Raw genomic sequence first — 19,484 nt, forward strand, 5'->3', positions numbered from 1 at the left:
AGCAAGACGATATGGAGTGGAAATACACCACCTAAAAACGTGCACTCAAAGACAGACAATACAAAATAAAATATTTTATGATTGTGATTTGCTGATTATGATTGTGATGTGCTGCGAAACGTCAACGAAAGGTGTTGATGGTAGATAAGGCACCAGATCACATTACGAAATAATCGCATTTGCCCATTGCGTCTTTGAACTAGTGTTTCCTTTCATTTATCCACTATAGAACTATCATACTTTCTCGAAAACGAGGCGATTTCAGCTCCAGAACAATGGTTTGCAAGCTATGACAGGACATTCTTCGATAAAGTCTAAAGGTATATTGTTTTGTGCACTGATTATATACAAAAGAATTATTAAATTATCTTGCAAATTTAACTGATGTGGCTCAATTGCCTTTACTCGAGGCAACAGTATACTCTCACCCATTATAACAATCATCAGAAAGCAAAAGAGCACAATGAAGTAGAGAAAAACGATGAAATTACAGAAAAAAACTAAGCAAAGTGCAGGAAACCCATCAGTGAAGATTACATACTTTTCTGATGTAACTCAAATCAAATACACCAGGATAAATTTCTATATAGCTGTTCAAAAAAAGATGTTAAGATTTGGTCATGCAGGTACATCCAGGCGCTCTCATTTCTCTATAGTACTTCACTGTTATCTTCATTTCTGGATAGAAAAATATATGCCAATGTGTAGTAATTCACATATTTGATAAATTGGACAAACAATCGACTTTTATCTCTCACCCCTTCCTAATACACAATGATACACAAAGAGTGAAAAATGCACAACTGGACCGGAATTAGAGCCCCACTACGCTGATCAGTGAGGTCTCTGGACAGTCATACTTTCTGCCATTTTTGATGTCGGTGCTCAACTACTCAAACCGCGTGGACTGTTCCACAACTTCTGTTCTGCTTGGACAACTCAGCATCTACGTTACAGACTACTTCTGACGGTTAAATATCAAGAATGACAGAATGTATGGTTGTTCAGGGAGTCGACTGGACAACACAGCGGTAAACGTATCAGCACGAGAAATTCGATTCGAATTCCAGTCCATTCGTGCATTTTTTTTCCCCATTTTGTGCACATCAGTAATTCATGTTACGGAAATGGCATGTATGCTTCGTCACATGATACTGTATCTCTTACGACTGTGGTAAAAATTATGCAGCCAAAAGGAAGAGAAACTTTAGAGCAATATCTTTAAAAATATAATAATAATAATAATAATAATAATAATAATAATAATAATAATAATAATAATAATAATAATAATAATAATAATAATAATAATAATAATAATAATAAGAAGAAGAAGAAGAAGAAGAAGAAGAAGAAGAAGAAGAAACTAGGAGTAAAATTTCTTCAGTTAAAATATTTACCTCACGGAGCTTTGATTTTCTTCTTTCAGATCGAGCTTCAGGAGTTATGTATGCCCAAGGTCCTCTTCTACGACCTCGGCGTCTGTAGGGACCATGTCGTACAATACCATTCATACTGGGTGTCAGTGTGACCGGTTGGCTTGCTAATGAATCATTTGACTGGCTCTGTGAGTTTTCATCACCAGTCTTTGTTTGTGAATTTGAGTCTGAAAAAATATACTTTATTATTAAATGATCCAATACGATGCATATTCATTATAGAAATATCAAGATGTCTACAAAGTGATGAACCTTTGGAAGTCAAAATTGAGAATATATCTATTGTGATTAGAAAATAATATTATGAAACAACATACGCCCCATTTTGTTCAATGTCCTTCTAACATTTTTGCAGCAACACCATAATTCCGTCATTATAAACTTCTGTTGTTTCTCGTCAAACAAAATTGTGACATGAGGTTTTTCACAAGTCTCTTTTGAAATTAACTTAACACCAGTCAGAAAGTTCTGCAGACACTGAAACGAATGAGAGACGGTTCAAAGTCCGAGAAATACAGCGGATGCGTTAAAACCTCTCTGCCGAGTTCTCAATTTCTGACGGTCGTTAAAGATAGTTGAAATTTAAAACATACAAGGTCTGCTACATCTATAAGGAACTTTCAATGTTCCTTTTGAATATTTCTAACTTTTCATTATGACACAATTTGTACTTTTAGAGAACATAGAAAATATATTTCAACAATTTACGCACTTATTTTATATTTGGTTATAACAATATTAGTTTTATTAATTATCACTTATTATTTGATGAGGATTGAAGCTATTTATGTAACAAAATATACTGTCCAAAATTGGAAACTTTCGAAGTGAATGCCACAAGGAACGGTCCTAGAGCCAATTAAATTTTAAATATTTGAAAATGGTTGATTCTTCGTCTAGTAGCAATTGCGAGAGTTTGGTAAGAGGAGAGTGATTACAAAAGGAAAATTTTGTCCAAATATATATATACCGTCTGGCGTTGTGAGCGTCATATATGACATCCTTTCTGTTGATTAGTTCCGGTCGTTTCTTTTGAATTACTAGATACACTCACGCTGTCGACAGTATGTCCGAGTCTATCGTTCTGCCCCACAGCAGCAGCTCGTGATTCCCAATGCTCTTCCAATTTCACCAAATGCACAGTATAACCTTTCTTGTCGTCAGTGTGGGCTTTGCCACAAACTGTGGAGCTCGCCTCGCTTCGCTTTTGAACTTTTCGCATATTGTTGCCATAGGTTATCCTCTCCAAATGGTTTAACATTGTTTGGTGATGGATGTTTGGAGTCACTGGCCTTGCTTCAATGTCGGTTTGGCTCGACTTTCGGCAGAATTTTGTTCACTTTTGCTGTGACTGGTTGCCTACTCGGAGTAGCGTCTTAGACATCAAATGTTTTCAGAATGAAAGACTGAATTATCTATTGGCTGTTGCTTTTGATATTGTATCTTGCTCATAAACAGCACAAATTTGTGCCTTTATCCAAATAAAATCAGAAAATGTAGCGGTTTTAAGGAAATTTCAGTTATCTTCACGGTGCAATTATCTTATGTTTGATAATAGGAATTCCAATACATTTAACACGTCTACTAACTTCAATTATCAACTGTCGAATGACCTGCTGTGACTCGGAACACTACTTTTCCTGTGATCGGAACACTAACGCTATCTCATACGCAAAAGTCTCACTACTTTTTAGACCACCTAATACTAACCTTTAACTCTAGGTAAGCACTCATTTTATTAATTTATTCGTATACGTTTCAATGACTCTTTATCATCATCGCTACATAAGTATTAAGGAACTTTTACATTGGTTCATAAACTCATAACGGTAAATTTTCAATTTATTCAAAAAATAATAAAGGATTAATGAACTTCGGTGTCACATAATGCGTAGCTTCTTGTTCACATCTTTGACAAAACAATTCGTGGATAGAGAGCCAACTTAATTTTAAACTTGTGCTCATAAACTAAATGCTCACCATAGCTACAAATAATAGTATGAGAAAATTCTCCCTGTTGAAGATTCTTCAATCTTGAGTTGAGTTGATTTTTAGTTTAGCGTCCCGTTCAGCAGCGAGGCTATATGAGACGTGGACCTACTGATTAACGTGGAATCCGAACCACATGCGCTCCCGCCGGGAATCGAACCCGGGTCTCCCACGCCAAAGGCGCGTACGCTAACCGCTTAGCCACGAGGGAGCTCGATTCTTCAATCTTGTCATTCGGATTTTTAAATTTAAGTTTGCACTCATCATTTCAATTATCTAATTGTTAAACGTACATTATAAGAATATTTCCTCTATGAAAAATATTTATTTTGGTATTCTAGTTTTTACTTTAAAAATGAGTGTTAAAGTCAAATTTTTAATTTGAAAATAGTTTCTACATTCCCTGTAATCTAAAAACGATTTTTCTTCTTGCAGTATTGGAACGAAGAACGAACGGCAGTTCTGCAGTTTTCTTTCCTTTTCTTTTTTTTTTAAATAAGAAACCAATGGAGCATCTAGAAGTTCTTTCTTTTAACCTTCTCTTTTAAAAAAATAAATAATAAAAGAAAGCCTTTCGTATAGTAAATTCTTGTTTGAATCGTCATTAGCAGCTAGAAAGAAAACTGCAAAACAGCCGTCCGTCCTTTGTTCCAATACTACAAGAAGAAAAAGCATATCTTGGCAAAGTATTTAACACATTATCTCAAAACAAAGAGCTTAAATTAAAAAATAAACTCAAACTTTAAATACTGGAACAAATTATGAAGAAACAGATGTAACATAGATTACTATTTGTGACTACCAATTTCAAGGGTCTAAAACTCGTCATTCTTTGTCTACGGTATCAGGATTAGTAAATAACCCTTAAACAGAACATACCTGCAGGGAGCTTGTCATTCGCAGGTGGAGTCGGCTTGGGAAGATTTTCCACACTTCCGTGATCAGGATACATTTCAAAATGACGAGCCATTCTTCTGTGACCTAAATATATCTTTTGGCATGTTGGACATCGAAAGTGATCTGATATATTTCTCTTTTTAACTGTTATTTCTGTAACAAATAAACAAACATGTCTATAAGGCGTAATATACTAAAACAGACTTCGACAATCATTATTGATTGAAACTTTTGTTTATTAACAATATTTCACACACAAATAAATACCGGTATCTATCTCTGATTCTACCCAGCTTGTTCACACTACAAGAAGTCAAGAACACATTTTACCAGAGAAACACTGTATGGTTTGTGCACGCAAATATGAAATATGTTGTAATGAAGACGCAGCTACTCAGCATTTGGGTATATACTAACTCTAATCCTAATTCTTAAATAACCTCTTTACTCTCATAGCTACCGGTTTTAAATTGTCAGGGAAAGGAACTACCCCTTGTTGTGCTCTGATGGATTGATAGTCCTACCTAGTAATATCACGTAATATGCTTGAATCTAACTTCGAGCAAAATACTCAAGATATATATATATTACACAAACAGAAAACCATTATATTTCCGTCTTACATTTAAATACTCTGCTAAGACTGCAAGCTGGATCATGCCTAGGACTTTCAATTTCGTTCGGTAGATGTCAACCACTGAGGAAGTCTGCTGCCATCTAATGGCGCGATATGTAACTTCTAGGATTCTAGAAGTATACACCTTTGTTTTAATAGTTCAAAATGGGATAATGATAGCAACATTAATGTCACCGTTATCCATGGAGATGTTAATAAACTGACTCTATTAACGAATTCGGCAGAAATAATCTCTCTACATATTAACGGATTTACTTCGTTAACTAACTCAATCGAGATAATCTCTCTAGCTATCTATTAGGTCATTCCACCTCAATTCAACCAAAATTTTTGGGGAAACTCAGATTTGGGTTAAATTAAGCCTACTATCTCAGATTTGGATGAAATTTGGTAAAGTTATAAAACTTTTTATGCTGATTGCAAGTGTGTAAACTAACTTCAAACCTTTATTTCTCAAAATCCCCATCATGGTTTTCAATTAATTTGTTTTTGTTTGAAAGTTTATTACATCTAGTTCCACATATACAAAAATTGTGATGGGCCATCCAAGCACTGAGGAAATATCCAAGTCAGTGTTGCCAACTGATTGAGAAATAAACTTTTTTCCTATAACTCCCATACGATTTAACATATCCACTCCAAAATTGGCGTAAGTACTCTTCGGTATCCTGGAAATATGCCTGTGAACATTATCACTTCTCCCACGCAACCCAGTTATCAGGGTTGCCAACCAATTTAAGGGTTGCCTGTCACAGCATTAGACGTATCTGTGCTCACACTCTGCATTATTACCTATGACGTTACAAATATACGAAATCGTGTGGACCAAATACCCCTAATTACCGAACTATCAATTTCGTAAAAACAATATACGAGGACCGTTTTTTCAAAACTCGATAGAGAAAATTTTCAGAAACGGAGGTATGCTACCGATAGAGCTGTGAAATGAGAATTGACAGATATTGAAATGTGACATGTGTATAGAAACTAAATCATGAACATTTTGTCAGAACTCGTTCGAGATTATGTACAATAAGAACAAAAATGCAATTGTTGTAAAAAAAAAAAAAAAAAAAAATGTTGTTTTGTGCTTTATCGAATTTTGAAAAACGCTCCTCATATATATTCAATTATACAGAACACTACGTGTTCGACACCCTACTAACCTGTACATAGGGCTCAAAATCCGTATTTACTCTGCTCTGATTTCCACACAACACCGAAATTCGTTTTTTTTTTTTTTTTCATTCTTTCTTTGAAAATATCCATGACGCTAGAAAAAATGCTACATGGTTCAACGCTGCCACTCTTTCCGAAAGTCAGAGTTAGTGAATGTATTTGAACATCTTCCAAATATTGCTTACCTCGCACAACGGAGAGCCTATCAGCTAGTATATCTATAATAAGTAAAGTCTTATGCTGCTGTTCTAATGTAGTATATATTGTTAATGTTAGAATTAAAGAGACTATTGTATCCAAATGTGATTCCCCCAACTAGTTATGACTATTCAACACAAAAGTTATTCCATTTGTTCAGATGATATGATGAAACATGACGTACTAACGGTCTTTCAAACACAGAAGCTGCTAATGTCGGATATAAAACAAAAGTTTCCTCACATAACAAAAGTGGAATATTTTACTGATGGGTGTGGAGCCCAATATAAAAAGTGCAAAGCCTTCTTGAATCTTTACTTCCACGCAAGTGATTTCCGTGGTATGGTGCGAAAATCGTGTTTTTTGCTACCAGCCATGGAAAGTCCCCATGCCAGGGCCGGATTAAGGAGAGGGCTTAGGAGGGCTATAGCCCAGGCCTCTAGATGGACAAGGTCCTCCACGCTGATCAAAATCTCAACTGACTATCTAAAAAGAATTATGAAGATACGATCATCATCACTAAATAAAATATGACCAAAAATATGAAACATATTCCCTTAAGTTTCCTACTGTACTTTACAGAAATGTATTAGGTGAAGTCAGCAGGGGCCACATATTTTTTTCTAGCCCCGGATGGGTTATTCCAGTCCTACCCCATGGGATGGAATTGGTGGGACTGTTAAGCGGGTTGTGGCAAAAGCAAACCTTCAGAGACCATTGTCTGATCAAATAAATATATGTGCCCTTATGTTTCAATTCTGTGGAGAAAATATCATTAGCACCAAGTTTTTCTTTGTGCACAAAGAAGAAATGCCTGTTGTTCGTGCCACACTTCAACAAAGATTTCTGAGAGCAAACAATATTCTGGGGACACGTGCAATTCATTGTTTTAAAAAAAACTGGTCCATTCAAGGTTAGGTTAGGATTTAGATTTCTGGGCTTTCGGCATCTAAGGCCATTTAGCCCTTCACGTTTTGAGGAATGACGTCCCTCGGCGAGCACACAGTCCGGGGAAAGGGAAGGAAGAAAGGATTGGGGAAGGAAGGAAGCGGTCTGGGACCTATAAGTTAGCTACCACTCCGGCATTTGCTTGGTGTGAATGAGGAAAACCTCATTCAGGGTGGCTGGCCTGAAAAAGCGTTTTACACTTTTTCGACCGAGTGCCCCCACCGGGAATCGAACCCGGGACCGCTCGCACCGAAGGCGAGAGCGTTAGCGACTACGCTACGCGGGGCCACTGGTCCATTCAAGATTGGAGTAAAGCGTAAAGTGTGGATGAAGATTTTAGTCAGTGAATAGTGATGAAGGCGATGTATCAGTAAAATTTCTACATCCCCATGGTCCATCTCCCTCATTTTATTGGACTGAAAATGATTCCTGTCGTGTTTTGTTTACCCACATCTTAAGTAAAATGGATATAACAACTGTTACTGGCAGAACATACCAGTTATCTCCAAAGTCTCTAAAAGTAGTTACTTCAATGTGGAAAACGTTTACAAAAAGCACTTGATGTTAATATCTAATTACAGCAAAACCGAAGATTTATGTGCCATAACATAATACCTATAATACTGTCAGGCTTATTATATTTGCTTCTTTGGTAGTTATTCTGATTAACATTAAAAAATGCTAATGCTCATTTATTGTTCAGATTATTGTATTTTTCCCCTTAATTATAAATTTTCGAAAACTCCCTATTTCTTCTCCAGGCTTGGATGGCACATCACAATTTTAATATAGTGAGAAAGCTTACTGCACAATGTGGCACAGATATGTCTAACGCTGTGACACGCAACCCTGACAACTGGGTTGCTTGGGAGGAGTGGTGTTTCTAGGATACCGAGGAGTACTTATACCAATTTTGGAGTGGATATGTTAAATCGTATGGAAGTTACTGGAAAAAGTTTTTCTCAATCAGTTGGCAACACTGACTGGGATATTTCCTCAGTGCTTGGATAGCTCATCACGATTCTTGTATATTTGAAACCAGATGTAACAAGCTTTTAAACAAAAACAAATTCACTGAAATCCATATTGGGGATACAAAATGACGTTCGTTTTTTTTTTTTTTTTTTTTTTCTCCTGTCAAAATGTTACCTTTCAAATGACTTATAAATTTTATCAGCTTTACGGAAAGTTTTCATTTTTCTCATGGTAAAAACTTCAAGATAATCTGAATAAATAAATAAAAAAATCATGTTTCTGGCATTAATAGGAACTGAAATATGATTTTTTAAATGTTCTTACAAAACGGGGAAATACCATGTAGCGACTCTTAAAAATGGATTTTCTTCTCATTTTTAAAAGGCAATAACTTCTGAACCGCTGATGGTATTGTAATAAAATTTACACACTTGCAATCAGCATAAAAAGTTTTATAACTATAAAATTTCATCCACATCTGAGATAGTGGGTTAATAGCCTTGGTTGAACTGACGTGGAATAACCCTATTGCAGAAAACAGAATTCAAAAATTGATTTTCCTTTACGTTATTGTGCAGAGTAACGTGCGTACTAATTTTACAATCTTATAACGTGTACTAGCGTGATCCTAGTAAGTTTACAATGTTCATTACCATAAAGCACAAAAGGCAAAAAGTAGCCTGGTACAGACTGCAAAATGTTAAACTGTTTACACACAAACGTATCTTGCAGCAAAATTAGAACTTGGACATAGAAAAGTAGTACGTGAACTTAGAGTATATACTAGAAGCTTTACTTTGTTTATAATTAAACACAAATAAACTATTTGCTGAGCAAAACATATAGTCACATTAAAAAATAAATAAATAAATAAAAACCTACATACGTGACAGTTTCGCCGACTAACACTTTGGCTTCATCAGACACTATTTACTGTGTGATGAAGCCAAAGTGTTAGTCGGTGAAATTGTCACACGTATGTAGTTTTTTAAATGTGAATATATCTTTTTCCTGAATGGATTTAACTCTTATTCTGTGACGCGCAAGTTAAGTTACTCACATGAAGATCAAATCACTTCATGAAAACATGTTCCTCTTCAGGTGTAAGACTTCTAAAATTGAAAAACTGAACAAATAATCTTTTGATAAAACTTGTTTTTGTAAGGGAAAAAGTCTTACAAAGATTTCTTGATGAAAGATTTTACTAATCATCTATAGACACAAATTATGTGTTGGACTTATTTGGGCATTGCTTCTTCATTTCTTGGAAGATAATTTTACACATCCATGCAAAAATTAAAATAAAAATTAGTAATTTGAAAAACGGACAGTATAACAAACTATTTTATACATTAAAAATCCATGTCGATTTTCTTTTTTACATTAACAAATTGTGTATAGACGATTTTGAACATCTAATGTAATGTTATTAATAATGGCTGAATCTATCCAGGTAAACTCGTACAGACGCAATAAACAAGGTAGGTCTGAACTATCATTTTTTATCAAGCTTATACTTTCAAAAGATCAATTTTCCTATTGGGTCAAATCTCTTCTCAACGGAAGGCAATATGGAAGGATTAAGATTTTGTTTACTTAATACTAGCTGCATGTATGCAGATTAAATTTGTTGCGCAAATAATTACAAAATAATGTTTTCTGTAATTATGCACCTGGTAATTCCTTAGTCATCGGTGGTTCTGGCTCTTCATCTTGCTCATGTTCGCTAATTTGATAATCGGAGTAGCCGCCATCGGAGTCATCCAAGTCGGGTTCTGCGAAATCTAGATGATGAAGGCGTTTATAATCTCGTACCATGTGACGAGGAGGTCTCGATAAGCGTCCAGATCTTGTGCGAGGTAAATGTTTCTTCCTTTCGTCTTTTTCTCCCTACATAGAAATTAATATTGAAAAATTAGTTTCACATGCAGTTACTCGATCATTTTACACTGAATTATTAAGAATGAAAGATAAAAATGAATATCTGGAAGTAAATATGTCAAAATTCATATACTGGATTAGTGCAAAACTTCGTCGCATTTTCTCTTGTTGTCCAAAATAGACTGATAAGAAGTAATGTTTAACTCACCATCTTAAAGCTCTAGACTTGCTCTTCCAGTTCGCTTTGAATGTCCTATCATTTTTAAGATGCAGATTACTGACTCTCAAGTAAAAAAAAAAAAAATAAATAAATAAATAAAAAAAAGAGAGAGAGAGAAGCTATATCTTTCTTTGAGTTTAATCGAGGAGTCAGCGTCAACTATGAGTACCAATTGTTCTGTATATGAGAATACAATGTGCGAAAGCACGGCACGAAAGTGGTTAACTCACCTCAGAAAATGAATTCCTGACACAAAAGATGCCCTACACTCAGTATTTTCAAGCCAATTACTTCAATGATTTAAATCACGTCAATTAAGTTCAATAATAATAATAAACAGATAGATAAATGCTAGTTTCGGTGCTTGCAAAATTGCCTTCTGTGGAGAGGAGGGTCGGTAGTTCAGTAACACAGCACTCAATTTTGATGCGAAGATTTATGGTTCCATCTAAGGCCATGCGGAGTTTCTGGCAGACAATTTCGTATCCGTGGGTTCTCTCGGAGTTGTTCTATTTCCTCCCATATCATCATTCCATCAATTGTATCATAAATATTCACTTCCACTAATCATTCGTGGTCTTTAGCCTAAAGGGCATAATCGTGGGACGTTAAAATTTTCAAGAAACTTTATTTCTTCTACATATTTGATAACGCGTTTTTATATACGCAACATTAACAATACCTGTGATGCGATACAACCGTTCTTGACTCATCTCGCGAAAAAAAAAAGGGGTATAATATTTATAAGCTACACAATCCTTATTACTAGCGACATCCATTAGAAATTTCCCCCATCAATTCGCATTATGTCTGTTTTATGGATACGAAGGGTCAAAAAGAAAAGAAGATGGGAGCCAGAGATGTGCGAAGTGGTTATTAGACTCCTGCTTTTGAAGGTCAATACACGTAACAATCCAATCACCAACAGATAGATGATGATGTATTGCTCAGAAGCAAGTTCCTACATCATAAACGTTTGTATTGTTAAATAATTTGACAAATTTACTGGTACATGCGTCATCCTAAAATCTCGAATGTAATGCCTACTCTCCTCAGCAGGTTGGAGTTACTCCCGCTTTCTCCTACTTTTTTCATCCCATCATTTTGTTCATTATGACTGTCACAGTCCCCTTTAGCCTAGGTGCATAATCGTAGGATTTCTTTTTTAAAGTATGCAATGATATCTTGCAACTTACTATGGGCTCAGAACTTTTGAAAGATGAGAAAGAAAAATCCATTGAAAGTGAGTATAGCTCATTACTGAAAACTCTTGGTGTGGAACAAGTTCTCCCCGAACCTCTTAAACAACTGATCAATTAATTGAAGCGACTATCTATCTTATATTGAGAGTCAATTTTCCGTTGTTTTTTTTTTCTTTCTCGTCTGTTGTTTTTCATCATTTAACGGTGAGTTTATCCAATCAACAATACGCGTCAATGCAATTAGTTAAATCAGTGCTCATATCTATAAATCAAGTAAAGTAAGATGTAAGTAGGAACGATTCCCATTCCCAGATGATGAGCCAACTACTGATGGAAGCACCACCAAGAAGGTGCAACGCACCTGTCGCCCTGTTAGGAGAGATAAAAAATTAAAAAAATGTTTAGTCCGCAGAGTCAGGTTAGCCTAGAAAGTTGTTATGCCCTTTAAGCTAAGGGAAACATTGATTAAAGGAAGTGAATGATAATGGAAGAAGTGGTGCAATGAGGAAGTGGAAGGAAACGGGAGTGCCCCGTGAAAACCCACGGACACCATGCTGTCCACCACAAACTTACTTGGACGGGGATCGAACCAGGGACCCCACGCACCAGAGGTAACATTAGCCTAGAATCTGTAAAGAAAGAAAGAACGGACATGTGGATATGGTTATGTGAAAGATATCGGTATGACAGGTTCACCAGCTGCTTCTTGCCTCTTCAGGAGGAAGACTAAGTAGTAACTTCCAGGGAAAAAAAAAAAAACTTTTGACGAACTAATTACACAAGAAGTGGGTTCATTACTACGACGCAGAGATTAAGGCTGAGTCTAAATATCAGAAACACTATAACTACACCGTACTTCCCATAAAGGCGTGCATCCAACACTCTGATGACAAGGTAATGCTCCGAGTCTTATTGTTTGTATATGTATGAAGAATTAGTAATGACAGACCGGAACTTACTAAAGTATGTTTCATTATTAGTGTAATTACAGTTTACAAATTATCAAAAGAGGATAAAAATGTCAAGAGCATTGCAACTACAATGACACGCAAATGGCATCATACTTCTATCTCTAGATAAAATAAAATAAAAATATATTTTTAAAAGAACAAGCTTTTCTTAAAGTTAAATATATAATTTAAAAAATAAATACTTTCTTTCAAAAAATAAAGATGTAAATCGTGTACAAGTGTACAAGGGGGAAAAAGAACTATTAATGCATGACTAGACAGAAAAGTTATGGGGAGCGCTCTCATGTGTAACCACTTAGTAAATTCTTCAAATCTGGCGGAATAGTAGAATATAATGTTACTACTATAACGTTCTTTTCTATTATTGATATAAATTGAGATATACAGGTTACATATGTTATATGACAGTTGAAGAATTTATTGTATAGAAAAGCGCTTCACATGCAAAAATAAAATTCTTTTCAAAACAAAGTAATATATATAAATCTAAGACGAGCTTCATTGTTGCAATTTCGTGCCCAAAAATACGTGCTCATCTTGCTTCCGCCACTTACACAGTGGAGTTTGTCTTTACTGAACAGAATCACGAGCTCCCATTACGCTCTAAGTTTACCCTCTTCTTCGTGTTACCGCTTCAGCCTTTAACGCCCACAACAGCAGTGGACTCTTCCAACAAGAAAGATTGATAATGGTCAGTATCTGATTTGTTTTATAGGAATTCTAAGAATATATCCAGTCTATGTACATAAATTTATTTATAAAAAATTTACATTTTACATAAATTTATTTATTAAAAAATAAAGTCGTATTGGATTCAGAAATATTTTCTATTTTTTGGTCATAATTAAATAGCTTTCTATCATAGAATTTTATTTTCTTTCCTACACATTTGCCAAGAATATAATCCACATGAGAAATAGATTTAAAAATTACTCTTAGTTAAATATATATAAATATATAAAGTAACAAAGAAATATTGTATTGTCACTGTGCAAAGCTTCATCACTGTATAACGTTGGGAAATGAATTAAGTAAAGGTTGCACGGTTTGAGGTCACAGTTGAAATATTGTAAGTCAGTTAAAATAAATATATAAAAGTAACGGGTGGTTAACCGTAAATAGACGTATCACCGCTATCTTGAATTCAATACAACGGATATTCAACTCGACAAGCCGAGTCTTACTGATTAAGTTTCAACCTGTTCTCACTTTCGATTTAAAAATTAGAGATAACTCCTATTATTATTATTATTGTAAAAAAAAAAAAAACTATTGGAAGCGTGTCAATCAATTGTATTGTGTGAAAAATGACATAATAAAGTATTAGTTTATGTATATTTATATGAAGCCAAAAACAGTAGGAAACGTATTCGAATGGATCATGTTGTTCATAAGTAGATTCGATCAGCAATGTTTATAGTCAAAAACGTGCAACCGTATAGTACATAGGCACCGTTGGTGTGTTACGTTCTCATTTTTAAGTTGTTAAACCTAGTCGAATATTCATTATAATAGTAACGTTATCGTTAGGTGTTGGAGGTTAGGGGATTACCTTCCCTCTTCTACTTCTAAGTCTAAACTACTTACTTTATATTGTCTTCTCTTACCTTGTAACCGATATCTACCAATTCGCTTCCTGCTTCTACTTTTTGGAAGTATTTTGTTGCTGAATGAATACATTTTTGAAAGAATAACCTTTTAGTAGTTCGACTTTCGGTAACTTGTTCGTGTTAAAAGAAATTCAGTATAAGGTTAGTTTTGATGTTTATTCGGAGATTTGTATTATGTACCTCACTCCACTTAAATTTGAAATTTATTTTAGCGGGATATCAACTAACGAACTTTACTCATTTTTACTGAAGTCAATAAAGTTTCAGACTGGTTTTATGCAAGTTCAAACACTTAAGAGAGAAACTTTTGTTAGTGGAACATCAAAAAAATAGTATATATTTCTATATATTTATAGTTTTAAGGTGGATCACTAGGTGTTCCCGGTGCTATGCTAAACGCTGCCTGAATAGTGCGGCATTGCCAGATAGTGTCGAGTGTTTACTGATGCCAGATAATAAAGGGAGTAATCATGGAATTCTGCTTAGATACTTACTGGAGAAATTATTTTTCGTCCCTTACCGCGATTTCTCTTCTCGAACTGCAACGCTAGAATCCAGGAATTTTCTTATTGTGACTACTACGGTAAACGTACAAATTTGGCAACAACGCATTATGGCGTTCTGCGCAAGTTTCGTCTCAAAATCTATTTCCTTACATGTAAATTTATATTTAAATAAAATATGAAACTTAACACGAAAAACGGTCAAACAATGCATCTATTTCGTAATAAGATTGCTATTCTAAAATACTTTACGTACACAAATAAACATTTCATGAAACAGAGCACTTTTAGTAAGGTCTAACAGCAAGTACCATCTTGTGTGCTCAACGAATCAAATATTTTCTTTTATTTGTTACATTTTTCGATATCAGGAGAAACCATATGAATCAGCGTCTTGTGCTGTAGCTCAAACAATACCCTATCTTATAATACAATATTTATAATATGTAACGTTTCATTCCGCAGTAGTTAAGGGAATGAGCTAAAATATGTACTGACTTCCGGGTGGTGATCCACCTTACAAGAAACGTATTTGTTTGATAGTTCTATACTAAAACCATGTGACATCAAAACGAAATAACTCTTTACATGAAACATAGGCCTACTCAATAAATTTACCATTATTTAAATTATGTACACTCAACCAACCTGTACAGCGCTTTAACTTATTAATCCTTCTGTAATGATAATAATGAACTAGATTTTAATATAGCCTATAAAACTTCGGAACTAATCTGTTAAATTATAAATATTAAGCTGAACTAACCTTGGTATACTATCATTCAGTACTGTAATTGCCAAATTATTCAGTGGAAATCTGCAGCTTTTTCAGCGGTGCTTACGGCAAGGTTGTAGAACACAGGTTCCTCTTCCCATTTAGCAGTAATAAAGACAAAAAACAACGTGCCCTGGGGCTTTAACCCGTCTTCGCTCGCTCGGCACTACTATGTGAATCAAATATTAAACTTTGGTACAGAAAGAAACCAACCTAGCGATATGGTAGGACCTGTGTTCTAGAAGATTCCCACGTTTACGTAAAGCATCTACTCAAAACTCATAACAACGATTGATGCCACATGATGTGAGGATTTTGTAGTAGATGAGCCACGATAAGAGTTCCCTCTGAAAAATTCGGCAATTACTAAATGATAGACGTATATCAAGGATAGGGCAAGCTTCTAGATTACTGGTCCCCCTTCCTATTGAGCAGTAATAAAGACAGAAAACAACGTGCTCTGCGGGGCTCTAACCCGCCGTCACTCGCGAACACTCGCTCAGCAATACTGTGTAAATTAAAGATATAAACTTAAGTACAGAAAAAAACAACCCAGCTACTAACCTACATTGGGGACCAGTAATCTAGAACCTTCCCCAAGGATAGTTCTAGGTAACATTTCTAACTGTGCGTCAGTTTAGTTCCTTCAGAGGTTAAATTATAGTACTTCTTCGTCACTAAAGGATGTACTTCTACACATGATATTGTGGTAGTTATGTAGAGTACAGTGGATTATGTGAAGCTAATCTAAGCAACACCATCTACGGAAGTGGTTTCGTACTAAATTTACCTTTGAAAGGTCGGGCGTATGCCTCTCTTCTTCAGGTTCCATTTCGGACCCGCTAATCCTTCTTCCTGTCCCACGCATTGCTGATTTGGGCGGCCTCCCTCTCCGTCCCCGCCCTCTAGGAACTGATGATTCTGCCGGTGATTTGGGGTCATGGAGATCAAAGTCTTCAGGGTATACAACACGATAAATGATTCGAGTATTTGTTTCGGCGTCATAAACAATTTTTTTCGAACTGGAAGCAGATGCAGAAGCATCAAACTGCCTCTGTTGCAATACCGTAGCGATTTGTTTCAGTTGTTCCTGATTTAATGGTTGCATACTATGAAATGTGTGTCCTTGTTGTACTAACTGGATGGGATTTTCACTAGAGCCCAAAGGTTTCTCACTATTAAAATTCGGAATGGGTAACTTTAATTGTACTCCGCCTGAAATCGCACTGCTGTTAACATTTCCGTCCCTCACAGGAAGTAATTTTGTAGGCATCAATTTATTAGAGTTAAGAGTCCTATTAACTGATTGAATCACTTGATTAGTCGTACTATCTTTTCCCGAAACCATCCTGACCATGCCTGTCTCAGTCGGAGTACTTGAGGTGACGGTAGTTACTAAATTTGCTGCTGAAATTACTGCACTCGTGTTGCTATTTGCATTTGTGCAGATCGAGGAAGAAGCAAGAGATATTGGCACCGGAGCTACTGTTCTTACTGTTACATTTCTAGGATTTACATTACTAGCTTTATCATTAAGTGATATTGTGAATGAATTTGTACTATCTCGTCTACATTGCACAGCTGCTACATCATTTGATAAATTTTCAACACTATTAACACTACTACTAGGCAAGGACGAAATTGAAGCCAAAGAATTATCTGATGAAGTGAGATGGTTTGCATTTCTTCCTGGGACAACTATAAAGGACACTTTTTGTTTATCCACAGAATCAACCCCTTGAGAAATGGGCAAAGTAGGTGACCGACCTAGTTTGTGCACAGTCGATATATGTGAAACTGGAAACACAGATTTTGTCCTATTGATCTGAGTGGGTTTCGTTGTACTCTCTCCACTTTGTGACTGAATTCGTTGGAACTGTTCCTGTACATCACTACTGTTCCTTACAAGTTGTACTTTATCACTGCCTTGATTAACGTCATAGTTATTAACTTTCACCGTGTACGCTACCGTTCCTTCTGAGTATTGAGTTGTAATCGGCTGCTGTTCCACATTGGAACTGCCTATTAAATGTGTAGCAGGCGACGGGAATGTGCCTACTGATGTATCACCAACATGTAACAAACTTTGTGAACTTCCGACTTGCGAGGTGGATGGCACAATTGATTCACCCGATCCCCCTCCACTATTTTGCACAAGCAATACTTTGTTTACATTTTCACTACTCAAAACCAATGACTGAGTAGGATTTCTAAAACTATCACTATTGTCAGATTCAATCTTTAAAACGTCCGCCCTAACTCCATTTCCATCATTTACTACAAAATGAAATCCTAATGATTCTGCTTGTTCAGGTGTTAATTGTATAGTGTGAGTTTCACCTTGTTCTCCCTGCAATATTGCCACTAAATTATCATTCGTTTGCTCGTTAGTGTTTTCATGTTCAGTGCTGAATGCGCTGCATTGATCCGGACTAGTGTCTGATTGAGCTGATGCTTCTTGCAAAGCTTGCTGTAATATGTCAGCATTTATTTCATTAATTGTATTATCTCCAGCGTCTCCCTGTACAATAACTGTCTGACCATCAACTAGAATAACTCTCGTTTGCTGTTGCGCTGTCTGTTCGTCTCCCATTCTCAATTCCAGCAGTAAACATTTCAGGTACTTTATTAAATTTATATATTACGAAAGTTCTGCAACAGACACAAGCACATAAATGAGTACTTTCGACACAAATTATTACCAAATGTAACAGCAAAAAAATACACTTAAGTTATATAAATATAATTATCGCAGTTCGCGTCCAAAACGACCCTCTTCCTCTCCATTTTGCGTCACGTGATCGTTGCGCTATCTGTGGAGAAAATTAAGAAGCACTCCAAGTGAACAATTATTTCCCACTTTTACTCTTCTCCTCAGATATCAGATATCCTTTAGTCCGGTTTTTATAAGGACCCGCACGGGAGACTCAAAATTTGCGATAATCGGCACAGCAGTTATGATTATTTTTTGACAATTTTGTGTTACGTTGCTGCACGTAGAATTTGGCGAAGACTGGTATGGAATGATAGTGTCGGTCTTGCCCCATCACGAGCTCTCGACTACAGTTGGTTGTGCTCGTCTCGTTGTCAATGAACTTCTCAGAGTGTATCTTCCGTGATCAAATATTTATGAAATATTTAAATCTATTTATGTAACGATAAAAGGCAAAGGAAGAAATATTAAGCAATATAACGTGTATATAAATTATAATATAATTTTCGGCGTAAGTCAGTTCAGCACTCTTTCATGTAATGTCATATAGGTATAAATGAAGTAAAAAGTGCTGCATAACTTCATCAGGTCGTCTTATACAGTATAGTAGTAACAATAAGCGAAACTTGTATCAGGGGCGGATCCAGGACGGACTTCTGGGGGGCGGTGGGTTGTAATATTGCTACTTAGAGCTACTTTTAAGAGGTCCAAAATCTGGAATGGGTTTTATTTATATATAAAATAAGAAAGTTTCCTCTTCTGGGGCGGAGGCGATCGCCCCATGGATCCGCCACTGACTTGTATAGTTATACCGTATGCAATTTATTTTACATTACAAGAACTATTGATTAATATTTACAGCGTATTACAAAACTTATTTGATCACATACCCGTAATAAGATGAAAATATTGGCACAACTATAGCAATTGAAGCCAATTTTAGATTTAGTGAATGACCCTTTTAGATCAAATATCTAGTAACGCTGGAACACGTGCTTAATTAGTTTAAGCAAAAGGTCTAAATACCAAATGTAGTGTCTGAAAGTGAATAAACTATGACGTATATGCTAGGCATCTTATTGAACTTCCTCATCCCTATTTCTACCCCCTTCCAAAAGTTATTTTGCCAAATCCTTTCTTAATGAGTACCTACACTCAGAAAAAAAACACCTGTCAGCTTGAACTTATTGTTTGAGAGAAGGGATGAGTGAGAGAATGAGCGAGTCTGCGGTATGTCGGTCTATATTTAAATGTTAGATGGAATACTGTGTTTTGAATATTACACCATAGAGTATAGTAGGATTCTAATCGAATAGTACATGTATTGTATTTGTTTATTTCATCCCT

The 19,484-nt window shown here is 35.7% G+C and overlaps 1 protein-coding gene and 1 non-coding gene across 2 annotated transcripts in view; both read right to left on the bottom strand.

The window, feature by feature from the left end:
• The window catches only part of LOC145695101 (uncharacterized), a 32,973-nt gene extending 14,734 nt beyond the window's left edge, over positions 1–18,239 (bottom strand). The window contains exons 1-4 of the mRNA XM_081771999.1: positions 16,215–18,239; positions 9,936–10,152; positions 4,308–4,478; positions 1,401–1,606 (exon numbers count right to left, since the gene is read on the bottom strand). Coding sequence (XP_081628125.1) covers positions 1,401–1,606; positions 4,308–4,478; positions 9,936–10,152; positions 16,215–18,017 — 2,397 coding nt within the window. The 5' untranslated portion in view covers positions 18,018–18,239. The remainder of the gene's footprint in view (positions 1–1,400; positions 1,607–4,307; positions 4,479–9,935; positions 10,153–16,214) is intronic.
• Positions 7,501–7,574, bottom strand: TRNAR-UCG (transfer RNA arginine (anticodon UCG)). The gene has a single exon. It is a non-coding gene; the product is annotated as a tRNA-Arg (tRNA).
• Positions 18,240–19,484: the final 1,245 nt, after the last annotated feature.

Source organism: Thermobia domestica, chromosome 9 (genome assembly GCF_964235325.1).
Source record: "Thermobia domestica chromosome 9, izTheDome1.hap1.1, whole genome shotgun sequence".
Taxonomy (NCBI): Eukaryota; Metazoa; Arthropoda; class Insecta; order Zygentoma; family Lepismatidae; genus Thermobia; species Thermobia domestica.